This window comes from Theropithecus gelada, chromosome 4, assembly GCF_003255815.1.
Source record: "Theropithecus gelada isolate Dixy chromosome 4, Tgel_1.0, whole genome shotgun sequence".
Lineage (NCBI taxonomy): Eukaryota > Metazoa > Chordata > Mammalia > Primates > Cercopithecidae > Theropithecus > Theropithecus gelada.
The window spans coordinates 143,503,227-143,526,928 of NC_037671.1; the positions used below are offsets into that span (position 1 = coordinate 143,503,227).

Sequence of the window (23,702 nt, forward strand, 5' to 3'; positions counted from 1 at the left end):
TCTTGTCGACGGCTAATACACTGTTTATATGTCAAAACCTGAGACCCCTTTAATAACAGTTTTCCACTTATATAGGACCATTAATGGGCCATTTTCTGTTGTATGATAAATTTTAAAGTGTAAGTTTCTCATTAGAAATTTGAGCATTCATTAGGCCAGTGGAAGTTAATCTGACTTCCTTAACAAGCAGCAAACACTTTTAAAATGTGTGAAGCCAAGAGTCTGTTTTTAGAAGACCAGAAACATCACCCAGTCAAAACTGTAAAAATACAAAATAGCATCAAACCTACTTTTTGTTTGTTTGTTTGTTTGTTTTTTGAGACAGAGTCTTGCTCTGTCGCCCAGGCTGGAGTGCAGTGGTGTGATCTCAGCTCACTGCAAGCTCCGCCTCCCAGGTTCACGCCATTCTCCTGCCTCAGCCTCCTGAGTAGCTGGGGCTACAGGCGCCGCCACCACGCCCAGCTAATTTTTTTGTATTTTTAGTAGAGACGGGGTTTCACTGTGTTAGCCAGGATGGTCTTGATCTCCTGACCTCGTGATCCGCCTGCCTTAGCCTCCCAGAGTGCTGGGATTACAGGTGCAAGCCACTGCACCTGGCCGAAACATTTTTTTTTTTAATTTTTTTTTTCTAAATTTGCTAGGTCACTTTATTTATAATCAAATCTTGACATTCTACCTGCAAAGGTTTTTTAATGTACTTGCTAAAGAATCATTACAACTTATGAATGAAGCTCCACATTGCAATGATGAAAGTATATTTTCCACATACTAATAAACATTCCCTACCTGAGAAATTTCAGTAGGCGCTACTGTTGCCTATCAGATTTATAAGCATGAAAATGCCTTAAGCTGTATGCCATCTATCTACTTGGTAAAGTGAAATATCCCCCTCTTTAGTCTAACATTCTGGTTGCTGAGTCTTCATAAAATGCCAGATGATATGGACTTTTTCCTGCATAAAAGTATGAAGGTAATCACTAGAGAATGAGAAAATTGAATAGGGTTGTTCAAAACTAAGATGCAAAGTGAAGGTGGAGCTTTCAAGATATTTTCTTAGAGCCACCAAAATAACACTGCATATTTCCTTCCATTTTTAGCAGTAACTTAAACATTAGCTTGGAATTTATCCCATTATAGGTAGTTTTTCCTTAGAAAAAAACATTGTGTTAACTTCTGAAGTAATGTTACATTACTTGAAATTGTCACATAGAATACCTGCACTAGTAGATCCAATTCCTGTGGTCAGCACAGATCTTGGTGTAATCTTTGCTGCATATTTGAGGAATTGAGATTTCCCTGTGCCGGGATCTCCAACCAATAAAAGATGAGATTCACCTAGGAAAAAGCAAATATGTGAGGTTTTAAATTTCTATAAAAGGGCCCATGAACTAAGAATAATTAGAAAATGGTCCATTTGGAATGCCAACAAAATTTTACAGTGTTTTTACTGTGTACTTTTCCATAGGGTTGTTTGAGAAAGGATTTAACTAGAAAATCTTTAGAAAGTTAACTGTCATAAACATAACAATCCTTAATTGATTACTAAATGTGACATAGAATCTAAATTCTATTAATAAATTATGTGCTATTTCCAGATGTTTAGGCCTACGTTTAACATTTTAAAAAATATCTGGGCCAGGTGTGGTGGCTCACACTTGTAATCCCAGCATTTGGGAGGCCAAGGCAGGAGGGTCACTTGAGCCCAGAAATGTGAGACCAGCCTGGGCAAGACTCCATCTCTACAAAAACAAATAAACAATTTTTGGCTTATAAAGTTTCTGATTTACTCTATTTTTAAATACCAAACTACTATGATTAAATTCTTGCATACAAGTCATACGAGTATTTTATTCTATTTTTATTTAAGCACTTAGAAGTATTAGGGATTTTACAAGTACTTTATAAATATCAAATTACTTATGTTTCCAACAGTTAAGACCTTTTCATTTATGAAAAGTTCATTTAGTAACTTAGTGAAATATGTATCTTAAAATAAGTACTCATTTTGCAAATGTAGCATAAATAACATATGTATATCATGTGGTACATATGATTTCACTGACCAAGTTTATTCAGCAATACTCAAGTGTTCCCTAAATACATTAATAGGAAACCCCTATTTAAGCTCAACATTTGGCAGAGTGCCTTGCAAAACAGTAGGTGATCAAAACATGTAAGTACACCTTATACTTAACTATTCTATACTGTACTGTATGGTTTTCGAGTCTCTACTAAGCCTGATTTATAATAATGTCCTTTTAGTCTTTTGGTTTAATTTTTGGTTATTATGGCCCACATACGGGGACATAATAACCCGTATGCCAGACTCTGGTTAAGTGTGTTAGCTGCAAAAGAGCTTTCTGCCATCTGGACATAATTATACACTTAAGAGTAATCTTTTCTTGAAGGTGTGACCTGCAGCAGCACCCCATGGCAGATGGCACATTTGCTATCTACCAGCAGAAGGGGAATCAGCAGGCAGATGACTGAAAGCAGCAGTCTAAGAGAAACACAGTGACAGCCACAGATGGAGAGACACTGACTGGAGACATTAAAATGCACTATTTCTAATCTTTTTCCTTTTGAAAACAGACCGGGGATCCAACAAAAAACACAGTAATAGAAACAATTTTATTTTGTGGCATTCTTACAGGCTATAGCAAAAGTATATGCCATAGAAAAATGTAACTTCTTTCAGTCTTTCTGGAACTCTATAAAGTAGCTTCCAATATATAGATGCTAGACTAAGTATGAGATATTCAGACAACTGTCAGCTTTATAAGATTACAATTGGAAAATAAAACCCAACAAGCAGTTTTTATTCAGGAAAGAAAAAGTTCTAGCTTCTCTCCATGTGTCAATATTACTCAAAATTTCTAAATAGGTACTAACCTCTGACCCGTGTTCCTGTCGCATCAGTCCTTTGAATCCCACCAGCCAGCACCATGGCCACAGCAAGCTTTACTAGATACATTCCGAACACTTGAGGGCACAAGCTAGCCAATATTACATTCCTTCCTAGGAAAAGCAGAAAGATCAGAAATCAGCAATAATTTTCAAGAAACCCCAACTAAATTTCCTTTCCTTTCCTATCTGACCATCCTCATTTAAATATACTCTATTATGTGAAATGATCAGGAGGTCCAATTCCAAATGACTAACAGGATTAAAGGAGGAAATAACTTTGTTTTGGTTCAAAATGTCCTATTTTTTTGAGACAGGGTCTCACTCTGTCACCTAGGCTGGAGTGCAGTGGCATGATCATAGCTCATTGCAGCCTCAAACTCCTGGGCTCAACCAATCCTTCTGCCTCAGCCTCTTAAGTAGTTGGGCCGGCAGCTGTACAGTACCATGCCCAGCTAATTTTTTTTTTTTTTTTGGAGCAACGTGGTCTCATGTTGCCCAGGCTGGTCTCACCCCCAGTCTCAAGCGATCCTTTCCTACTGGCCTCCCAAAGTGCTGGGATTACCACCCAGCACTTATGAGTGGTATGAGCCACTGTATGTACTTTCTATGTGGTAATTTCAGTAAAATTACTCCACTGCCTAAATAAAAGGAAGGCATTCAATCTCAGAAATAATGAGTCAGATCATACAAGTCAGTAATCTTTAAATACAGAGGTAGCTGGAGCTCATGAAGCTTCTCCAAAGGTAGAAGAAGAAATAAGTAAAAAAATCCACCCTCCAAGTCAATTCAGCATTTGCTCTGAGCATTCTGGTAAATTCTGTTTCATCTGGAACAAAGTAACAGGGGCATCGAGGCATTAAGAAAATCACTGCACACCACAACCCTAGCAGTGTAAGCATGAGATCTTGAATTCCTCTGATCATGTGCTTTAAATAAAAGAATATCACTGTCTGGGGTTCTGTTTTCAGAAATAATGCACCAAATCTGAGAATCTGCCTTTCTCTTCCATGAATAAAGCAGGTATTTCATTCAGTCATTGGCCTAATCAACCTATGGAATTCCAACAAGTCATTCCTGAGCCTTTCCACGACTTATAGCCCTATACACAAAGGCTACTTTTTGTAATGAATCAACATTGATTCAGTGGCAACTAATCTATGATGATGTGGCCTGTGATGGCAGAAATGGTGAAGAAAGAAAATCTTTTAGTAAAAAAGGAACCAGAAGATTTAGTAAATCCAGAAAGTTCATTATTTGCCAAAGGAATCCCTCCCTGTTTCGAAGTAGAAAGCCTAGAGAAAAGGTCAGGAATCCAAGCAGGTAAGACTTGACAGCAGGTAGGTAAATTGTGACCAGAATCTAGTGATTACACAAGGAAGGAAAGAAGAAATAGCCCCAACAAACAGGTTCAAGAGTAGGCAAATTGATCTGAGAGTTACATAAGCCAAAACTTAGAGCCAATTTTACTGAGTAACATGCAGATGGGAAGCATATCCCTGTGGTAAGTGGACAGGCTCTGGTGTCATGTTTGGATACAAATCCCAGTGCTATTAATGACCAACTGTCTGACCTTGGGCAAGCTTCTTAACCTCTGCCTCCATTTCTTATCTGTAAAATGGAGATTATAATGGTATCAAGACAGAATTGTTGAGGATTAAGGGAGTTGATAAGTGTACAACAGATAAATAATAACTGGCATATAGTGAGAACTACTTAACTGTAACTGTTAGCTATTTTATTACCTGTATTACTTGTGCATCTTTCTGATCTAAAGATTTCCTCACGCTGTAGTCAACACAAAAGACTACAAAGGTAGGACTGGGGTCCCAGAGAGAAGCAAAAAGGAAGGGCCATTATCCTAAATTTGTTGTCTAAGTTGAAAAGCTTGATTCCTTGGATCATGGCAGCAGAAGCTCTCATGGCTGTATCATGGAAGAAAATGCACTAGCACCAATACCTTCCCCATCCTCACCTCCCTCCCAAATTTCTAGTTCTAGACCATGTCAATAGTGTGGCAAAGGCCTAGTTATCTACTCTTGTGTGGCCCTCAGTCATCTCAATGAAGAGAACTTAGCAGGCCCTCAGTAATTTCAGAAGTAAAGATACGTCAGTCACCCCCAAAGTGGGTTCAGATGGCCCAAAACACTCCAACCCTTACATCTGGGTTTCTATCTAACATCTAAGCACCAGGGTCAAGGAATCCCCTCAGGTCACAGCAGATCAGAATAAGGCCCCTAGGTTCATTCTAGTCAGTACCCACAGGATCAGGTCTTAAGCAAGTCAACCTTCAAGTGCTGAGCAGCGAAGCATTCTCCAGCTTTAGACTAGCAAAATGAAGATGTTCTGTTGGATACACCTTCCCAACTTCACCTCTCCTCCCTCCAACACACTCACCAACACTCTGAAATGGAGGAATACAGTGCACTGGTGCTGGTCCATAGGAAACTAAGAGAGAATTCATTCATACTAACAAGAGAAATATTGCTTCATTTTCTTGCTATCTTCCTACTTATATTTCTCACAAGATTATTATATTTACTTCTGCCTTTTATCCAATAAATGGCTCATGCAACAGTAGCCTAATTAAAACAAGACAGATTAATTGCCAGCACAAAGCGCGTTTGAAGATCTAGTTAGAGTACCATATGATGGCCTTCCCTTCATTGTTAAGAGGTAGAACTGAGCTGAGACACTGTAATAAATAAATAACAGTGGTCCAAGGAAGAGTTACAAATTTTTATAAGGATAGAATCCTAAGAAACCATTTTCAGGCTGTTCAGGCTGGGCACAGTGTAATCTCAGCACTTTGGGAGATGGAGGTGTGAGGATCACTTGAGCCTAGGAGTTCAAGACCAGCCTCGGAAATATAGCATAGTGAGAACCTCATCTACTTTAAAAAAAAAAAAAAAAAAGGAAAGCATTTTAATTTAAAAAATCATTTAAAAATGTATGATTCTTAAAGTGCCTGCTTCATAAATTTATAATGTAGAGAACATTTGCTTCTTTCTATACCAATCAGATAAAAGAACAGGAGCTACTAATGTGCTACACACTTACGCACAAAAAAAAAATCCCATAAAATAAAAGCAAATTGTTCCTATTTAGGGAAATGGAAGCCTTATTATTATTATTATTATTATTATTAATAATTTTTATTTTTTTGAGACAGAGTCTCGCTCTGTCACCCAGGCTGGAGTGCAGTGGCATGATCTTGGCTCACTGAACCTCCGCCTCCCAGGCTCAAGCAATTCTCCTGTCTCAGTCACATAAGTTGCTGGGACTAGAGGTGCACGCCACCACACCTGGCTAATTTTTGTATTTTTAGTAGAGACAGGGTTTCACCATGTTGGCCAGGCTGGTCTCAAACTCCTGACCTCAAGTGACCCACCCGCCTTGGCCTCTCCAAGTGCTGGGATTATAGGCATGAGCCACCACACCCAGCCAGAAGCCTTATTTTTTAAAATAATACCTATCTAATATAGCATGTGATTTAAGAATAAGGTAATCAATATCTCTTAGATTTGAGGGGAGTATTATTAGAAATGTCTATTACTGGCTTCAGTTTATTTTTCTCAGAAGATGTCTCTATGGAGAAATGAAAACAGGCACTTGAAGATTTAATTGGCACTTTATACACTCGGGATTTATCAATAAAATACACTACAAGCCCAATGGCTGTGATGTTTTATTCTTTGTAATTATACCTGAATGTCACAGTCAAAATTTTTGCTTGTGATGACAAAGCTTATTGTCTGCATCTTCTATCTCTCATCTTTTTCCTAGTTATTCCCTATTTTAAAATCTTCAGCCAAAATAGGGTAAAGTTATCTTTATTATGGAAAATACATCAAAGAGAAACAATGGCTTTAATTGGATGAGGGTTTATAATAGGAAGAGTTTTGTCTTTTTAAAGAACTGTATTTTTAATTGATATGATAGGAAACTCTGAAATTGTTTGGCAGTGTATGAGGTGTTTAAAATAATAGTTAGAAGTGGAATATCTCCAGGCAATTTGCTAAATAGAAGCGTATGGCAGAAAAGGGCTTCAAAAGGAGACTAGAGCTAGAGGTACTCACTAATCCTACCCTTTAAACTCAGCCATCGAGTTATGCGGCATAGAAGACTGTCAAATCACAGATATCATATTTAACCACTGCATGTAATACCATTAATAATAATCAGTTTTAGCCCTTAAACACAAACCTGCAAAGGGATCACTCTTATAGTATTCCCAAAAATCTTCAAATTCCTTTCGGACCTCCTCATCCATGACAATCCCTGAGGACTGCTCATTATTTACTTGGATGTAATTTGCTTTCAGGACTATCTCCACTTCACAGCGCACATCTTGCTGAAAGGGCTTCCACCGTTGCATTACAACCCCATAAATAGTGAGGTCGTCACCTAGGAAAAAGCACCAAGTGAGTCCAGTGGTAGCATCCTGCATGCTGAGCACAGACTCAAAATGACAAAGGACCAGACATTAGAAATAAATCACTCCCTTACTAGAGTTTACAATGTGTACACTCATCCAGAAAACAATTTAGGGGCAGAATAACACCCGAGATTATTGACTTTTGTCCCCCACAGTCATTTGTATCTGTAAAGTGAAAAGCTGAAGTCAGTATTTCCTATTTTTCATAACCTGCTACATGATAATCATACCAAATCATTACTTTTCACTGGGAAAATAGTTTACTGGATGATTCATTCATCATAGTTACATTGGGTGAAATGTTCATCCTCTGAGTCTCTAACCATTTAGCTCTCATTTAGAGAAGAGATGTGGGAACTGCAGCCAGAAGGTTAAATAAACTGTAATTTGGAGTCAGGAAAAGAGACAACCTTGTGATGACTGGCAGGTAGTTTGGGTTTCTTACACGTTCATTTTTACTTAACTCATTTGTTAATATTCTACTCACTGACCCTCATCTTTTTTAATGAACCAAAGAAACAATGAACTAAGAAATGAATAAATACCCGTTCTACTTCAAAGCTCCTTCCCACAAAGTATGAAAGCACAGGATACAATCCTGCTTGCTCCTTGTTGATGGTTCTCTCCTACTTGAGGAAACTCTCCCACCATTCCTGGTAGGCAGAAGCAACTTTTATAGATTTTCCGACGAGGCCCTGGGTAGTTTATAGGCACCCTCGCCTAACATTGCCATCTGTACTTATTACAACATACAATGCAATGCATCAGTTAACAAGTATATACAAATGTTTGGCATTCGATATTTTGGTACTGAAGAAAGTGGGCCAAAAACAAACATGAAAAAAATCATAATCCTGATCCCCCCAAATTTTAATCTTGTTGAACACAGGGTATTGGACATGCCCCAACCCCAATCCTGGTATTTATATTTTGCATAATAAACACTGTCTCAGAACTAACAGGCAATTCTTCATTTCCAAGCCTTTGTGCCAAGTATATGATATGTGCTGATGAAAAATGCCTTTTACTCTCTAAATTTCAATGAGTAATCTGCATAGTTTTTGATTTCCTAAAGGAAAATGCTAAATGCATGGAACTGGTGGTGCCAATTCACAGAATAGAGGCACATTTCTAGTTCAAGGTAACTTCATACTAAATGGTTACAAACACATTAAGCAAGTGCTTTACAAGTTTCCAAGATCTTTCCTAAGCCACTACTTAATGATTTTCAAACCCAATCAGGAATGATGATCATTTACTATATTGTCTGACCCCATATTTCTAGGTAAAAATGATTGGGGATAACTTTACATAAGCACATGGAACAATTCTCTGTGATGGTCATTTTAATGGATTATGTTTAGGTTGTTTCTAAACCAGTTAAATGAGGAACTTAACGTTTAGATATATGACCCATAAGTAATAATCTAACGTCAATAAGCGGTTATTATGTGGAAAACATAGAGCACTGAAGCATGGCCAAGAGTACTGACCTCATGAGATTTGGATTTAAATCCCAGCTCCACTGCTCGCAGGCTACGTGACCTTGGGCAAATTACCTACCCTACCTAAGCCTGTTTCTTGACCCACAAAATGTGAATGATTATATTAACATCATAGTACTACAGTGAGAATTAGATTGGATAATGTACATAAATTAATGCAATATCTAGAACACAGTAATTGCTCAATAAATATTAGCTGTTCTTATACTAAACCTACCTTACATTTGTAAAGTAATTAATACCCTTAAAGGCTCTTCAATATATATGTGTTTTCCTTACTCAAATACTTACTGAATGGAAGATTCATATAATTACCAGAACAATTGTGAGGTACACATGATAGTCCAAGGCAACAGATATTCACCTTAAACTTCTGTATTTTTCAAAAGTAATGTTATAAGCAACGTTGTTTTCAGGAAGCTAAAATTCTTAGTTTTCTACAATCCAATCTCTCTGTGCCCCTACATAATCTGTGGCATCTTTACTACTGTAGCCATTCCCAGTCAGACCCATCTGTCGGGTCTCCTGCTGCACTGTCATTTACCAGCACACAACCTCCAACTTCATTACTCTGCACATGCCGAAGTGGGGTCCCTAACTAGATCGTAAATTCCTGAAGGGCAAGGATTATATACTATTTATGTTTTTTGATTCCCACAGAGGTTTATAGCTAAGGATATATGAAAAAATAGCTATTGATAGATTGCTTCTCTCCATCCTTCATTATTAATGACATTTGAAAGAAAAACAACTTAAGACTTATTTCCAGTACAGAAATAATTCAATTTAGATGAACTGCATGAAAAGATCTTATTCTCAATTGAAGGATAGCTACATGTTCAGGCTGAGCTTATATAAGAACTGCTTTGCTGAGATAGATATTACAGATTTAGGTTAAAATCTAGTCCTATGTGAGCAAGGTATTCTGACATATTCTGGGGTTGCTTAGCAGGAAATCCATAATCAAAGCTGTTATCTCATTAGTATACTATTTAGACAATTGTACGTTAATATACGTCAGCTATCTGCACCCTAGAAGAGGTCCCTCACCAGAATCCGAACACACTGGCACCCTGATCTCCAACCTCCAGCCTCCAAAACTGTGAGAAATAAATGTTTGTTGTTGAAGCTACCCAGTCTATGGTGATCTGTTAGAGCAGTCTGATATAGTTCGGATATTTGTCCCCACTCAAATCTCATGTTCAGATATAATCCCCAGTATTGGAGGTGAGGTCTGGTAGGAGGTGTCTGGATCATGCAGGTGGATCCCTCATGAATGGCTTGGGCCGTCCTTTTGGTGATAAAGGAGCCCTCACTCTGAGTTCGAATGAGCTCTATTCATTTAAATGTGTGTGAAACCTCTTCCCTCCCCACTGTCTCTCCTGCTTTCCCCATGTGACATGCCTACTCCCCCTCTCCTTTCTGCCATGATCGTAAACTTCCTGAGGCCTCAGAAGAAGCTGAGCCTATGTCTGCACCATGCTTCCTGTACAGCCTGTGGAACTGTGAGCCAATTAAACCTCCTTTCTTTATAAATTGCCCAGTCTCAGGTATTTCTTTATAGCAACACAAGAATGGACTAACAGCCCAAAATGACTAAAACATCACTCTTCCCAAATATTTTTAAGTTTGATTTCTTCTTAGTCTCCCCAGTGAGGAAAGGGAATACGATGAGTTGAGAGGGACAAAGGAGAGCTTAGGACTAGTCTGGTTGGCCTAAAGAGTAAAACATAAACTCAGAATGACACTGGAACAATCGGGCTTTTGGAGCTCTCAGATTTCCAGAACAGTTCTGAGGCTCAGAAAGTCTTTAAATTGCCTGTAACATTATAGATTATCCAGATCAACTGCCATTGTAAGGCCTAAATCCCTAACAATGTACAGTATATGCTGTGTTTGACTATCTATGAGAAAAAGAACTCATCACCATCCAAGGCCCATGTTAGACACCTCTAATTATTAGGTATTGAGTTGAAATCTACCTCCTTGTGGCTTATCCCACTGAAACCCAGTAGCATCTTCTGTAATTACAATTCTATTTCTATGTGACAGTCTTCTAACTATTGAAAGTTGGCTGTCATGTCCTTCCTCAGGCTTCTCCATGCTAAACATGTATAGTTCTTCATTGAGTATGGGTTTCAAGTTCCCTCCCAATTCAGGTGATCAGCCAATGAAAACATTGAGGACTCTCAGAAGACAGCAGACCAAAATCAGTGACTCCTATCATGGTGTCACCAGCACAGAGCAGACAGGAATCATGTCCTTTCTTCTAGGCACCAATAAGACATGCAGCAGCATCTCACAGAGTCGCATTCTCTAATTCATTTTATAAAAATGCCCACTGAATCCACTACATTTTTTTAAAGTTCCTGCTGTTAAGCTATAGTGCACTGAAAAGAGCCTTAAATTAGACATCAGTGGTTCTGGATTCATGTTCCAGTTATGCCACATAACTCTCTAAGTGACCTTAGGCGAGTCAGGTTCTTCATTCATAAAACAAGCACCTGGACTAGCTGCTGTTGTACAGGTCTAGCCCAGTTCTCTTCCTGCTATCACTTCCTACCTGCATGCCAGTTTCTATTCTCAAGGTGAGCAATTAAAGCCCTACATTTCCCTTGCCTGTGATCTTGGGAAGATAAAAAGTGGCTTTTCCTAATCAATACTTTAGGACCCACTACACAAGCTAAAAAAAAAAATTCATTCTTACCAGATTTGCAACTATCCACTAAGTCATCTTCCAGGATAACCTTCATAGATCGTGGAATACTTCCAACAGATAGCCTTTGAACCTAGCAAAGAAAAGAAAACAGATTCTGAGTATGCTTAAATACATGTTAAGTATCCAGAAGTCTAGCAGTACTTGAAATTACTATTTCTATTTCTCTGGTATATCATTCAATTTAATTATAATGGGGATTTAAGTAATTTTTCTTGAAAACTATGTCTACTATCAATTTAAGAATTCACTAAACAAAATACAAATATGGAAAATATCTCCAAATATAATCTATATAATCTACCTTGCAGACGGTCAAAGTAAACATATGCTACAACTACTAAATTTAATAACAAACTTAACTTTATCTAGAAAAGAGGGGTATTTCTTTCCTGATCACTAATCAAAAGACCTGGGACAAATCATCCAGTTCCTATGATTACTCCTTAGTAACAGAACCCTAGTTTTATTTCATGTGGACATGTGCCTAATACAAAGACTGTATTTCCCAGGTTCCCTTGAACATTGAACACAGATATAGTCATATGATGGAACTCTGAGTAATGAGATATCATAAGCAGACAATGCAAGAGACTTGCAAGAAGACTGCTTAAGTGGAGAATTGGTTAGGTGGTAGGCAACTTTGCCTTTTGTTCTCTGACTACAACACATATGTGATGGAGTTGTAGCCAGCATCCTGGCCCACAGCCAATCATCAGAAGAGAAGCCATGTATTAAGAATGGTTGAGGCCAGGTGTGGTGGCTTATCTGTAATCCCAGCACTTCGGGAGGCCGAGGTGGGTGGATCACCTGAGGTTAGGGGTTGTGAGACCAGCCTGACCAACATCACAAAACCCTGTCTCTATTAAAAATACAGAATTAGCCAGGCAAAGTGGCACACGCCTGTAATCCCAGCTATTCGGGAGGCTGAGACAGGAGAAATGCTCGAACCCAGGAGGTAGAGGTTGCAGTGACTCAAGATCACGCCATTGCACTCCAGCCTGGACAACAACAGCGAAACTCAGAAAAAGAAAAAGAAAAAGAAAAAGAAAAAGAAAAAGAAATAGGAAGGAAGGAAGGAAGGAAGGAAGGAAGGAAGGAAGGAAGGAAGGAAGGAAGGCAGGCGAGAAAGAAAGGAAAGAAAAGAAAAAAGAAAGAAAAGAAAGAGAGAAAGAAAGAAGAATGGTTGAATAGAAAGACAGGAGTCTGAGTTCTCAACAATGAACTAACCTTGAACTGCCTATCTCTTAATTATTTTAGGTAAGAATAAACTTTTGTGTTTAAGCTGCAAGCAAATGAAAATCAGGCTCACTCTCACTTGTTAAAGAGTGTTTACAAATACTTCATTTAGCACAGCAAATAACAGAGGGTCGATCCAAACTCCAAATCCTGTTCACTCCAATGTGATTTTTTTTTTTTTTTTCAGAGACAGAGTCTTGCTCTGTCAACCAGGCTGGAACACAGAGACACAATCCATAGCTCACTGCTGCCCAGAATTCCTTGGCTCAAGTGATCTTCCTGCCTCAGCTTCCTGAGTAGCTGCGATTATAAGCACAAGCCACCATGCCTGGCCACTCCAATGTTTAACAATTTAAGCATTAATTAATCTTCTATCCCTTAGTTAAGAACATTAATTTTCTTCTAATCTTCAGCTAAGAACAGCTAGGGTAGACTTCTTAAATATTCACTTATTTAATTTTAACATAATTAAGTCATTTCACAACTTTCTTGTCAATGCTCTACCTAAAAAGGATGATGATTGCATGGTTTCTAAAGACTATATTCAGATACATGTGGAAGAGTTTCAAGCTTGATCTTCGACAAAGTGGTAACACAAGTCCATTTGTATCCATTCTGTGTTCCCTAATCCTATCAATGTGCCCAAAGCTGAAAAACACTTCTTCAAATTTGTTATTTATCTCATTTATGTGATCATTTACCTGTTCCTGAATTTTGATTTCCTGGTAATCTCTGCACCTGGTTGGAGATGAAGACAAGCCTGAGAGGCAAGTGAATTTAGAGGAATCACAGCTCTCCAAGCTGGGACACGAGGATGGCCGGCAAAAGGTGTAATACTGCTCAAAGTCAGCCTTGACCACAAACACATGCTTGCATTTGGTACACATGTAATCCCGCTCAAACTCCAGAACCTTCACCAGACTTGTTCGAATCACTGTCCCAGTGACAGATAAAAAGTGTCCCACATCCTTGGTTTTAGGTATGTGTTCCCTCACCAGCTCAGGACAGACAGGCAAACCTGATGGAGAAAACAAAAAAACAGCATCAACTTCAATCTTGAGATTTGACTCCAAGGGATATATTCTTCTCCTGTTTCCTGAAAGATAAATTTTAATTTCAGGGAAAAAAATGATTGTGTTTTACTAAGAAAAAATTAGATCATCATCTCTATTAAGAAAATATAAAGAATTGTTTCAAATAACAGTTATCAGTAGAGTATTTTTTAATCCAGATACTGCACAATGAGCAGACTAGGTTTTAAGGCATGTAGCTGTGATGCTATAATAACCAGGATTTTAAAAAGGACTTATTCTCACAAGAGGGCTATCTCAGTAGGATCTAAAGTATATAATTTTAATGGCATTTAACAAAAAATATATTGCCGCTTGCCACACATAAAATCAACTGATGACTCTTTTAGTAAACCACAAAGCTGACTGATAAAGAGATGGTAGCATGACGACCAAAGAGTTCCACAGTGCTAGAAAGTTACTTTTTTTTTAAGTCAGATTCAGAATTTATTCATACATACATATGACAGTGTTTTTGAGCCCTGACTTACCTAGCGGTTTACCCACAGCATCACCTTATCCTATAAAAGCCTCATGTTTTTCAACACTAAAAAACAGGCAACAGAAAAGTTGCAAAATGCCAAAGAAAATTCTTATTCAGTCTGGGCAAAGTGGCTGACACTTGGGAAGCCGAGGTAGGAGAACTGCTGGGGCCCAGGAGTTCAAGACTAGCCTGGGCAACATAGTGGGACCCCATCCCTACAAAAAATTTAAAAATCGGCTAGGCATGGTGGTGCATTGCCTATAGTCCCAGCAACTTGGTAAGGCTGAGGTGGGAGGATCTCTTGAGCCCAGGGGGTCAAGGCTACAGTAACCATGGTCATGCCACTGAACTCCAGTTTGGGGAACACAGCGAGACCCTGCCCCCAAAAAAAAGAAAGAGAGGGAGGGAGAAAGGAAGGAGAAAGAGAAAAAGAAGCAAAGAGGGGAGGGGAGGGGAGGAGGAAAATCTTATGTGGAAATTCCCTCTTTATCATGTTTGGCTACAATGCACCATTGGGGTGCAAAGATGCTGGCTATGATGATTAAAGGCTAATTCCTAACAAGTTTATTGGAATAGTGTCTGTTATGCTGGTTCATGTCTCCTGCCTTGTCCTCAGTATTTAGTGGTTCAAAACCAGGTAAGTATGCCTACTGAAGACCCATCTATCAGACTGTCTAGCCCATGAGAAATGCCATAATAGGAATCATTATACTTTTAAGTTTCTATGGTCAGCATATTTTCTCCTGGTTGATACATCTATTCTGAAAGCCAATCAGAAGGTAGTTTAGGAAGTATGAGGGGAAAAAGCAAATTAGTTAGAGTAACTGAATGTTTAAGGTGCCAGGCTATGATAACCTACTGTTACAAGTCTACAGACAAACTTGAATTTTTTCTGTTGGTTGGCTGAAACTCTCTCTCAATACATCGTAGACTGTATAGACAAACAAGGTGGCCATTGCCAACACTTGCCCCATGACTCCTTTTTCTATGCTTCCAAGACTGACTTGCCCATTTTCTAATGAACATATTCATTATTTACATTAATTCAGATTGCATCACATTTTGCCATTAAGGGAGTCACACTTTTGGTTCATATCCTGGAATGCTAAAAAACAAGAAACAGCCCAGAGATCTATCTCTCTTGTTTACCTGGCCTTAACTGGAATGTATGTTATAATACATCTTAACACTGCTTATAGATTATCAGTTACATTTATTTTGCCCCCCACATAAATACTTTAAAAAATATATGAATACTTAAAAGAAAGCAAGATATAATTCACATACCACAAAATTTATCCTATAAAGTATATAATTCAGTGGTAATTCGTATATTCACAATATTGTACAACCATCACCATTAATTCCAGAACATTTTCGTAATTTCAAAAAGAAATCCTGTACCCAGTAGCAGTCACTCCCCATTTGTAACCCTAGCTGCTGGCAACCACTGATCTACTTTTGATCTTCGTGAATTTACCTATTCTGGAAATTTCACACATAGATGCTCCGTGACTTACCATGGGGTAACATCTCAATAAACCCAATGTAAATTGAAAATGTTGTAAGTTGAAAGTGCATTTAGCACACCTAACCCACTGAACATCACCGCTTAGCCTACCTAGCCAACCTTCAATGTACTCAGAATACTAGCATTAGCCTACAGTTGGGCTAAATCATCTAACACAAGCCCTATTTTATAATTAAGGGTTGAATTTTTCATGTTATTTTTGAATACTATACTAAAAGTGACAGAATAATTTATGGGTGCTCACAGTATGGTTTCTACTGAATCATTTTCACATACTCATAAAGTCAAACAACTGTAAGTCAGGGATATCTGAACAAAATCATACAATATGTGGTCTTTTGAATCTGGCTTCATTTACTTAGAATAATGTTTTCAAGATTCATTCCTGTTGTAACATATACAGTACTTCATTCCTTTTTATGACTAAATAATATTCCACTGTTTAGATATACCATATTTTGCTTATTCATTTATTAGCTCATGGACATTTAGATTGTTTCCACTTTTTGGCTATTATGAATAATGCTACTACAAACATTTGTATGCAAATTCTTGTTTGAACTGTTTTCGATTATTTTGGGCATACACTTAAGGAGTAGAATTGCTGGGTCACATGGTTATTAAAATAATTTTTAAAAATAATTTTATTTTTACGTTTGCAAACAGTCACTAAGTGCTCTCTATTGTACATATACAGAAGGATACTCAAGTGGGATATATGATAATTAATCCAATTCGCTTCTCGAAATATAAACAGAATGTACCAACAATTACTTCTAAGAAGATAAGGAAGATAAAAAGGAGAATAGAAAAAAAATAGGTTAAGAAAACTTACTTAAACAAAAATTCTTTGGGTTTCTGAATTATTCATTTTCTCTTCCTTGGCCGTAAAAAAATATCATTTTTGCCTCCCATTTCTAGTCCCCTCATCTCAGTTCTGCTTCAGATGCAAATTGATTGTTCAGTTTAAATTATAAAGTCAATATATTAAAACAAGGAAAATTAAGATCAAGAGAACCACATTACAAAATGTGGTGTTACTCTAATGTTATGCATAACTGAAGAATGCCCAATAAGACTACAGACTACCTAGCATAATTTAGAAAAGTCTTTGGATTTCTGGCCAGATGTGGTGGCTTATGCCTGTAATCCCAGCACTTTGGGAGGCTGAGGTGGGTGGATCACCTGAGGTCGGGAGTTTGAGACCAGCCTGACCAACATGAAGAAACCCCATCTCTACTAAAAATACAAAAAATTAGCCAGGTGTGGTGGTGCATGCCTGTAATCCCAGCTACTCAGGAGGCTGAGGCAAGAGAATCACTTGAACCTGGGAGGCAGAGGTTGCAGTGAGCTGAGATCGTGCCCCTGCACTCCAGATTGGGCAATAAGAGCAAAACTCTGTCTCAAAAAAAAAAAAAAAAAAGAAAGAAAAGTCAAGTCTTTGGATTTTCAATGTGAAGAAGTGATGTATCAATGAAGTCTTATATAATATAAACTGTATAGACAGACACTTTTTATTTTTGGCTTAAAACAAATTCTGGTTTAAAAACAAAGTTATGTGTAATTTTATTGTAGTTTTATTCCTAGAAAGCTATCTTTAATTTGATAGTGTTTCTTACTGTAAATAGCATCTTAGAATGGAAGAATAAAACACCATATGCCCCACTGCTTCTAGAGTAACCCGAGCAATACATAATGAAGGCCAAATCTTCTTTGCTTTTACCCTTCCATGGCTTGCCACAGATCTAAGAATAAGGAACCAAATCTGGCCTGGACTACAGGGCCTTTTGTGACTGGCCTCCTGTTTTATCAAGACTTCTGTGCACTTTTTCACATATAGTGCTCCCTTTGTCTTAGTGCTCTCCTCTTCACTCTGCTCCTCAAAAATGCCCACGCTAAGAAGCAATGCAGTGGTTAAGAATACAGACTTAGGCCAGGCACAGTGGCTCATGCTTGTAATCCCAGCATTTGGGGAGGCCAAGGTGGGTGGATGACCTGAGGTCCGGAGTTCGAAACCAGCCTGGCCAACATGCTGAAACCCCGTCTCTACTAAAAACACAAAAATTAGTATTTTTGTGGGTGTGGTGGCACATGCCTGTAATCCCAGCTACTCGGAAGGCCGAGGCAGGAGAATTGCTTGAACCTGGGAGGCAGAGGTTGCCGTGAGCCAAGACTGCACCTTTGCACTCCAGCTTGGTCAACAGAGCGAGACTCTGTCTCAAAAAAACAAAGAATACAGACTCGAGCTAGAATGCTGAGGTTTGAGTCACAACTCTGTCACTTACTAGCTGTGTGACCTTGGCCAAGTTGTAACCTCTCAGATTTCTCGTCTATAAAATAACAACAGAACCTATCACATAGGGTAATAAGAAGACTAGAAGAATTCACAGCTTACACCTATAATCCCAGTACTTTGGAAAGCTGAAGCAGAAGGATCACTTGAGGCTAGGAGTTCAAGACCAGCCTGAGCAACACAGAGACCCCACCTCTACCAAATAAGGAAAAAAAAAATTTTAAATAGCTGAGCATGGTGGCACATGCCTGTAATCCCAGCTACCCAGGAGGTTGAGGTGGGAGGATCACTTGAGCCCAGAAATTAGAGACTGCAGTGAGCTATGATTCTTGTGCAACTGCATTCCAGCCTGGGCAACAGAGTGAGAACCTGTTTCAAAAAAAAAAAAAAAAAAGAATTCATACATGTAAAGTTTCTTAGAATATTACTTGGCATATAGCAAGCACTCTTTAAACATTAATTCTGGCTGGGCACCATGGCTCATGCCTGCAATCCCAGTACTTTAGGGGGCTGAGGTGGGTGGATCACCTGAGGCCAGGAGTTCAAGACCAGCCTGAGCAACATGGCAAAACTCTGTCTCTATCAAAAATACAAAAATTAGCTGGGCGTGGTGGCACGTGCCTGTAATCCCAGCTACTTGGGAGGCTGAGGCAGGAGGATCGCCTGAACCCAGGAGGCGGAGGTTTCAGTGAGCCCAGATTGTGCCACTAGACTCCAGCTTGGACAACAAAGCGAGACCCTGTCTCAAAAAAAAAAAAACAAAAAAACATATCTTGAGTGAGGCATGCATCACACATAAAAGTTTCCATTAAGCTCCCATATAATAATGCTTAATATATATATATACACGCATATATCTGTAGGCATGCATATACCATCTGGCAAATATTTGACTGTATAGCTGTCTGCCATACAGCCCTGAGTTTTTTAAAGGAAGGAAAAACTATATTCCTTTTGGTTTCCCAAGATCCTAGCAAATGCCTATTGATGTTTTGTTTAGTAGTAACATAATTTGTAACTTACTTTTTCAGAGAATTGAAAAAATAAGCTAAATTCACCTGAAATTGAGAGGGTCACTTAGGCAGACAGGATTGTATTACTTAAACTGAGCATGGAAAGGTATCTGAAAATAATGGCAGCCTAAAACTATTTCCTAAATACCATTTCAACAACATTAACTAAAGTCCCCCTTAATAATCCTTTTGCAAACTTATTAAAAGGAAATATTGGCCAGGTATGATGGCTCACACCTATAATCCCAATACTTTGGGAGGCCTAAGCAGGAAGATCACTTGAGCTTGGGAGTTTAATACCAGCCTGGGCAACAGAGTGAGATTCCATCTCTAATTTTAAAAAAAAGTCAGGGCCGGGGGGGACCCTTTTACTTGATCCCATCAAGAGATTATCTAGTACCCTGTTGCATAATGATTAATAATCTTCATAATTTATCCTAGCAAGTGTAACTGCAGATAATATTTTTCATTTGAATTAAGTATTTGGTCTTTTTGGGAATCTTAACTCGCCTCCAAGAAGTTCTACTATAGTGACTCCAAACCTTTTTGGAACTGGGGAAGCATCCTTATTGATTATAAATCACCACTCTTCTCAAATGTATTATAAGGTAAATATTTATTTATTTATTTATTTTTTTTTGAGACGGAGTCTTGCTCTGTCACCCAGGCTGGAGTGGAGTGGCGCAATCTTGGCTCATTGCAAGCTCCGCCTCCCAGGTTCACACCATTCTCCTGCCTCAGCCTTCTGAGTAGCTGGGACTACAGGCACCTGCCACCTTGCCCGGCTAATTTTTTGTATTTTTAGTAGAGACAGGGTTTCACTATGTTAGCCAGGATGGTCTCGATCTCCTGACCTCATGATCCGCCTGCCTCCGCCTCCCAAAGTGCTGGGATTACAGGCGTGAGCCACCGCACCCGGCTGGTAAATATTTATTTTTAAACAAAAGGGTGTGTATGTTCTCCAGCTTAATAACAGACTGCCCTCAATATTCTGGACCTGCTTTTAATTTTACCAAATCTTTCTTTCACGTAAATAGAATGAAGCTGTACCAGCCTTTATTAAATTATACAATAATGGCATATTTAAATTTTGTTTTAATTGGGGGGTTGACAGGGACTCTAGAAGTGGTTTGCATTTGAGAAACTGAGGCTCAGTGAGATAAAACAACTTACTAAGTTTCCCAGGTTAGGCATGTAGCCTTTAAATCCAGTTCTTCTCTTTCACCACACCATGCCTTCCAAGAAATTATTCCCATGCAATGAACTAAATAAAAATTGTTACACTATAGTGTCACTTTTTTCTAAAATTCTTAATTCAACTCTATCCATCCTGCTAAAAAATCACTTTTAAAACAGAAAGTGAGGGGCAAGAACTCCTAGGGGCAGGAATTCAAGGACACAGCTTTGCCACCACAAGCTGCTGATTGCTCTGCTGCAGTTTCTTAACAATTAAAATCCTTAATCTGTCATGCATTCAACAAAAATGTATTGAGTAACTGGTAGGTAGACAGCACAATGCTAATACTGATATATAAAAATAACTAATTTCCTAAAACAGTTTTGAAGATCTCTGGACAAGATCTATCACTTTTCTAATTCTTTGTATTACCAGTTATTTTATTGTTAGTAACCATAAAAGCTCATACAGCTGTTTTGAATTACCATTTTATACACAGATATGGAAATATATAGACACACAAGAATACTGCTGTCTCCACACATTCTCCCTACCCTCAGTGGGCATGACTCATACTTCATGCCCACAGAACACAATTATTATTCTGCTCTAAAAGAAGTGACCATCAACTACATAACAGATACATATTTTAAGTATAAATATCAATTATTTCTTAGTGTTCTCAATCTAGTATATTTTCTCAAAGTCTTTCTAGAAGATAGCAAGACAGTAAAATCCTTAAGTGATTTACCTGATATCCTCGCATGAAGATTCTGTTTCATGGAAACACCCTCAGACTGAGAAAGGGACTGGAGAATTGTCAAGGCTGACCTTCGCAGTGCACTGTCAAAAACTGTAAGCACTTCATTGGGGAACATGTTGAAATATTCCCCGATTTCCATGTTGGTCTCAAACAGAGTCATGGCATTAACCACAACTGCGTAATGAGCATCTTCATCCCTTTCCTTCAAGATTAGAAGAATATCATTCTTATGGTATTCCGAAACATATGACTCAAACACTTGACCAACCAGTGTAACTTGATCGCTATTCATCTTGAATCTAGGTAACTAAAGAAAAAAAAAAGGATCATATTATATATTTGATATTCAAGATGTACACACAATTTAACAAAAACGATTGGTTATAAATCACACTGGCTTTGGGTCATACTATTATCACAAAATAATATCTGAATTCAAATCTTAATGAAATCTGAATTATCTGTTACAGTCACAGTACATGTACTTTAAAAATGAGTGAAGTCAAATGTAAGTCAAAGAACTATGTTGGTACTGATTATCAAAATCAGAAATACTTCAAAGCATTTCCCATATCTTTTCCCAAAATTTCCTTCATATTACCTCTGCATTAATATACAGGCCTGCACCTAGTAACATTTCCGGACTGTACTTACAAAAGTGGTCTCATAAGATTATAATACTGTATCCTTATTGTACCTTTTCTCCGTTTAGATACGTAAATACCATTGTGTTACAACTGCGTACAGTATTCAGTATAATAATATGATGTACAGGTTTGTAGCATAAGAGCAATAGGCTATGCCATATAGCCTAGGTGTGTAGTAGGCTGTACTATCTACATTTGTGTAAACATACTCTATGATGTTCACACAAGGACAAAATCACCTGATGACAAATTTCTCAGAATGTATCCCAACCATTAAATGACATATAATTGTATTTATTTTACATAATATATGTAAGAGGCCACATTCCATACTCACACATTTGCTCTCAAGTATAAAATCTGAAACATATCTTTTGGCTTAAGTCAGTAACAGTGGAGTTCTTTGCAAGAGGATTTATTTATATGAACACAGTATCATTCTTTTGTGCTCTCTCACTCTCTCTCTTTAGTTATACACACACACTCATGTGTATTCTGCTATGTAACAGAAACACATACCATTAATCAAATTGACAGCCAGTTCTGACATGAATAATTAACAGACTGTCTTTAGAAATTCATATTTGGAAGTGAATTTGTTTCCTTCTTTCTCTTTCTTACCCTAGGAAATCTACTGGGTTCTGCAGAAACAGCTGTCAACAACGTAAAGAAAACAGATAAACATAGGAAGGAAAAAAAACACTGAGTCTTCAAATAATAAAAAAGTATTATTGAAAATAAATACAGCATATACCATTACTTTAACTCAATCCCCTGGCACTCCATTAAAAAGTATGTATCTACAGATAAAAAGCACCTACCCCCATTCTATTTTCATGTATACAGACAGATAACAAACTACACATGTATAAACCCAATTCAATGTCCATTTCCTAATATCTACCATGTACAAGGCACTATGCTGGCAAACGAAAAGTACAGTAAAAGGTTCTCTATGTCCTCAGAGATCCAAGGGACAAATAAAATGAAACAGTGCTCTTATCAGTGGTCAAAAATGCAATATGAATAGGAGCACAAAGGAGAGGGAGGTTAAATTTAAATAAGGTGACGATCCCAGGTAACTGGACAGTTACAAACAATCTGTCCAAATAAGAAACATTTATTTGGTTTGGAAAGAAATTGAGCACTGGAGAAGAGGTGTACTTAAATTTGACTTATTTCATTTGTCCAACATTTATTGTACTGGGCTCTACAAATACGAATATTAAAGGAGATTGCTATAAAGTTCGCAGTTTATCATCCAAAGTATGTGTTATACACGCTGTCTGCTATATTTTGCTTTCTCTGAGAACCTGCTATTCCGCAAGGTGTGAAAGGTGTAAGAAGTATATACAACAGTTAGGTCAAGAATCCTGACAACTATAGGAGGCTAGGGTGAGAGTAAGAATGAGTAAATGTATATCCAAGACAATGAGTGAAAATAAATTATTGCCTCCACGGTAATTTGTTTTTGGTTAAGCAATATAAATTCAGCCAAGTGTAAAACAGAAAAAGTACTTGGGAAGGAATATTTCCACAATGTGGACTTTGCAAAAAAAAAAAAAAAAAAATCTGGACTCCCAAGAGTGGCTACGAGAGAATCACTATGATTTTATTAAAGCATATTAAGTTTAGAGCCACAAATTTAGCAATTTGAAAAACAGCTCCACACAAGGCAGGAAAAGGGCAGCAGCAGAATTCAATGTTCAAATTAAAATTTTAACGTTAGATTAAATTTTTCCTAGTTAGGCCAGCATTTCTATGGTTGTATGGACCATCGTTCTTCATTCCCTTTCAACATCTACGCAAAACTGTCTAATCAACTGTGCTACAAGCAGTTTGCTAACTCAACGCACCTACTACCCACCCAGATACACACTGGAGGCACTTTTTGTTTTGGGAAGGGTCATTTCACAACCTTC

At 38.0% G+C, this 23,702-nt stretch overlaps 1 protein-coding gene across 1 annotated transcript in view; it reads right to left on the minus strand.

The window, feature by feature from the left end:
* The window catches only part of MCM9 (minichromosome maintenance 9 homologous recombination repair factor), a 120,604-nt gene that overhangs the window by 96,073 nt on the left and 829 nt on the right, over positions 1-23,702 (minus strand). Inside the window, exons 2-7 of the mRNA XM_025383234.1 lie at positions 21,122-21,440; positions 13,504-13,820; positions 11,555-11,636; positions 7,111-7,311; positions 2,893-3,018; positions 1,216-1,335 (exon numbers count right to left, since the gene is read on the minus strand). Of these exons, the coding sequence (XP_025239019.1) occupies positions 1,216-1,335; positions 2,893-3,018; positions 7,111-7,311; positions 11,555-11,636; positions 13,504-13,820; positions 21,122-21,425 (1,150 nt within the window). The 5' untranslated portion in view covers positions 21,426-21,440. The remainder of the gene's footprint in view (positions 1-1,215; positions 1,336-2,892; positions 3,019-7,110; positions 7,312-11,554; positions 11,637-13,503; positions 13,821-21,121; positions 21,441-23,702) is intronic.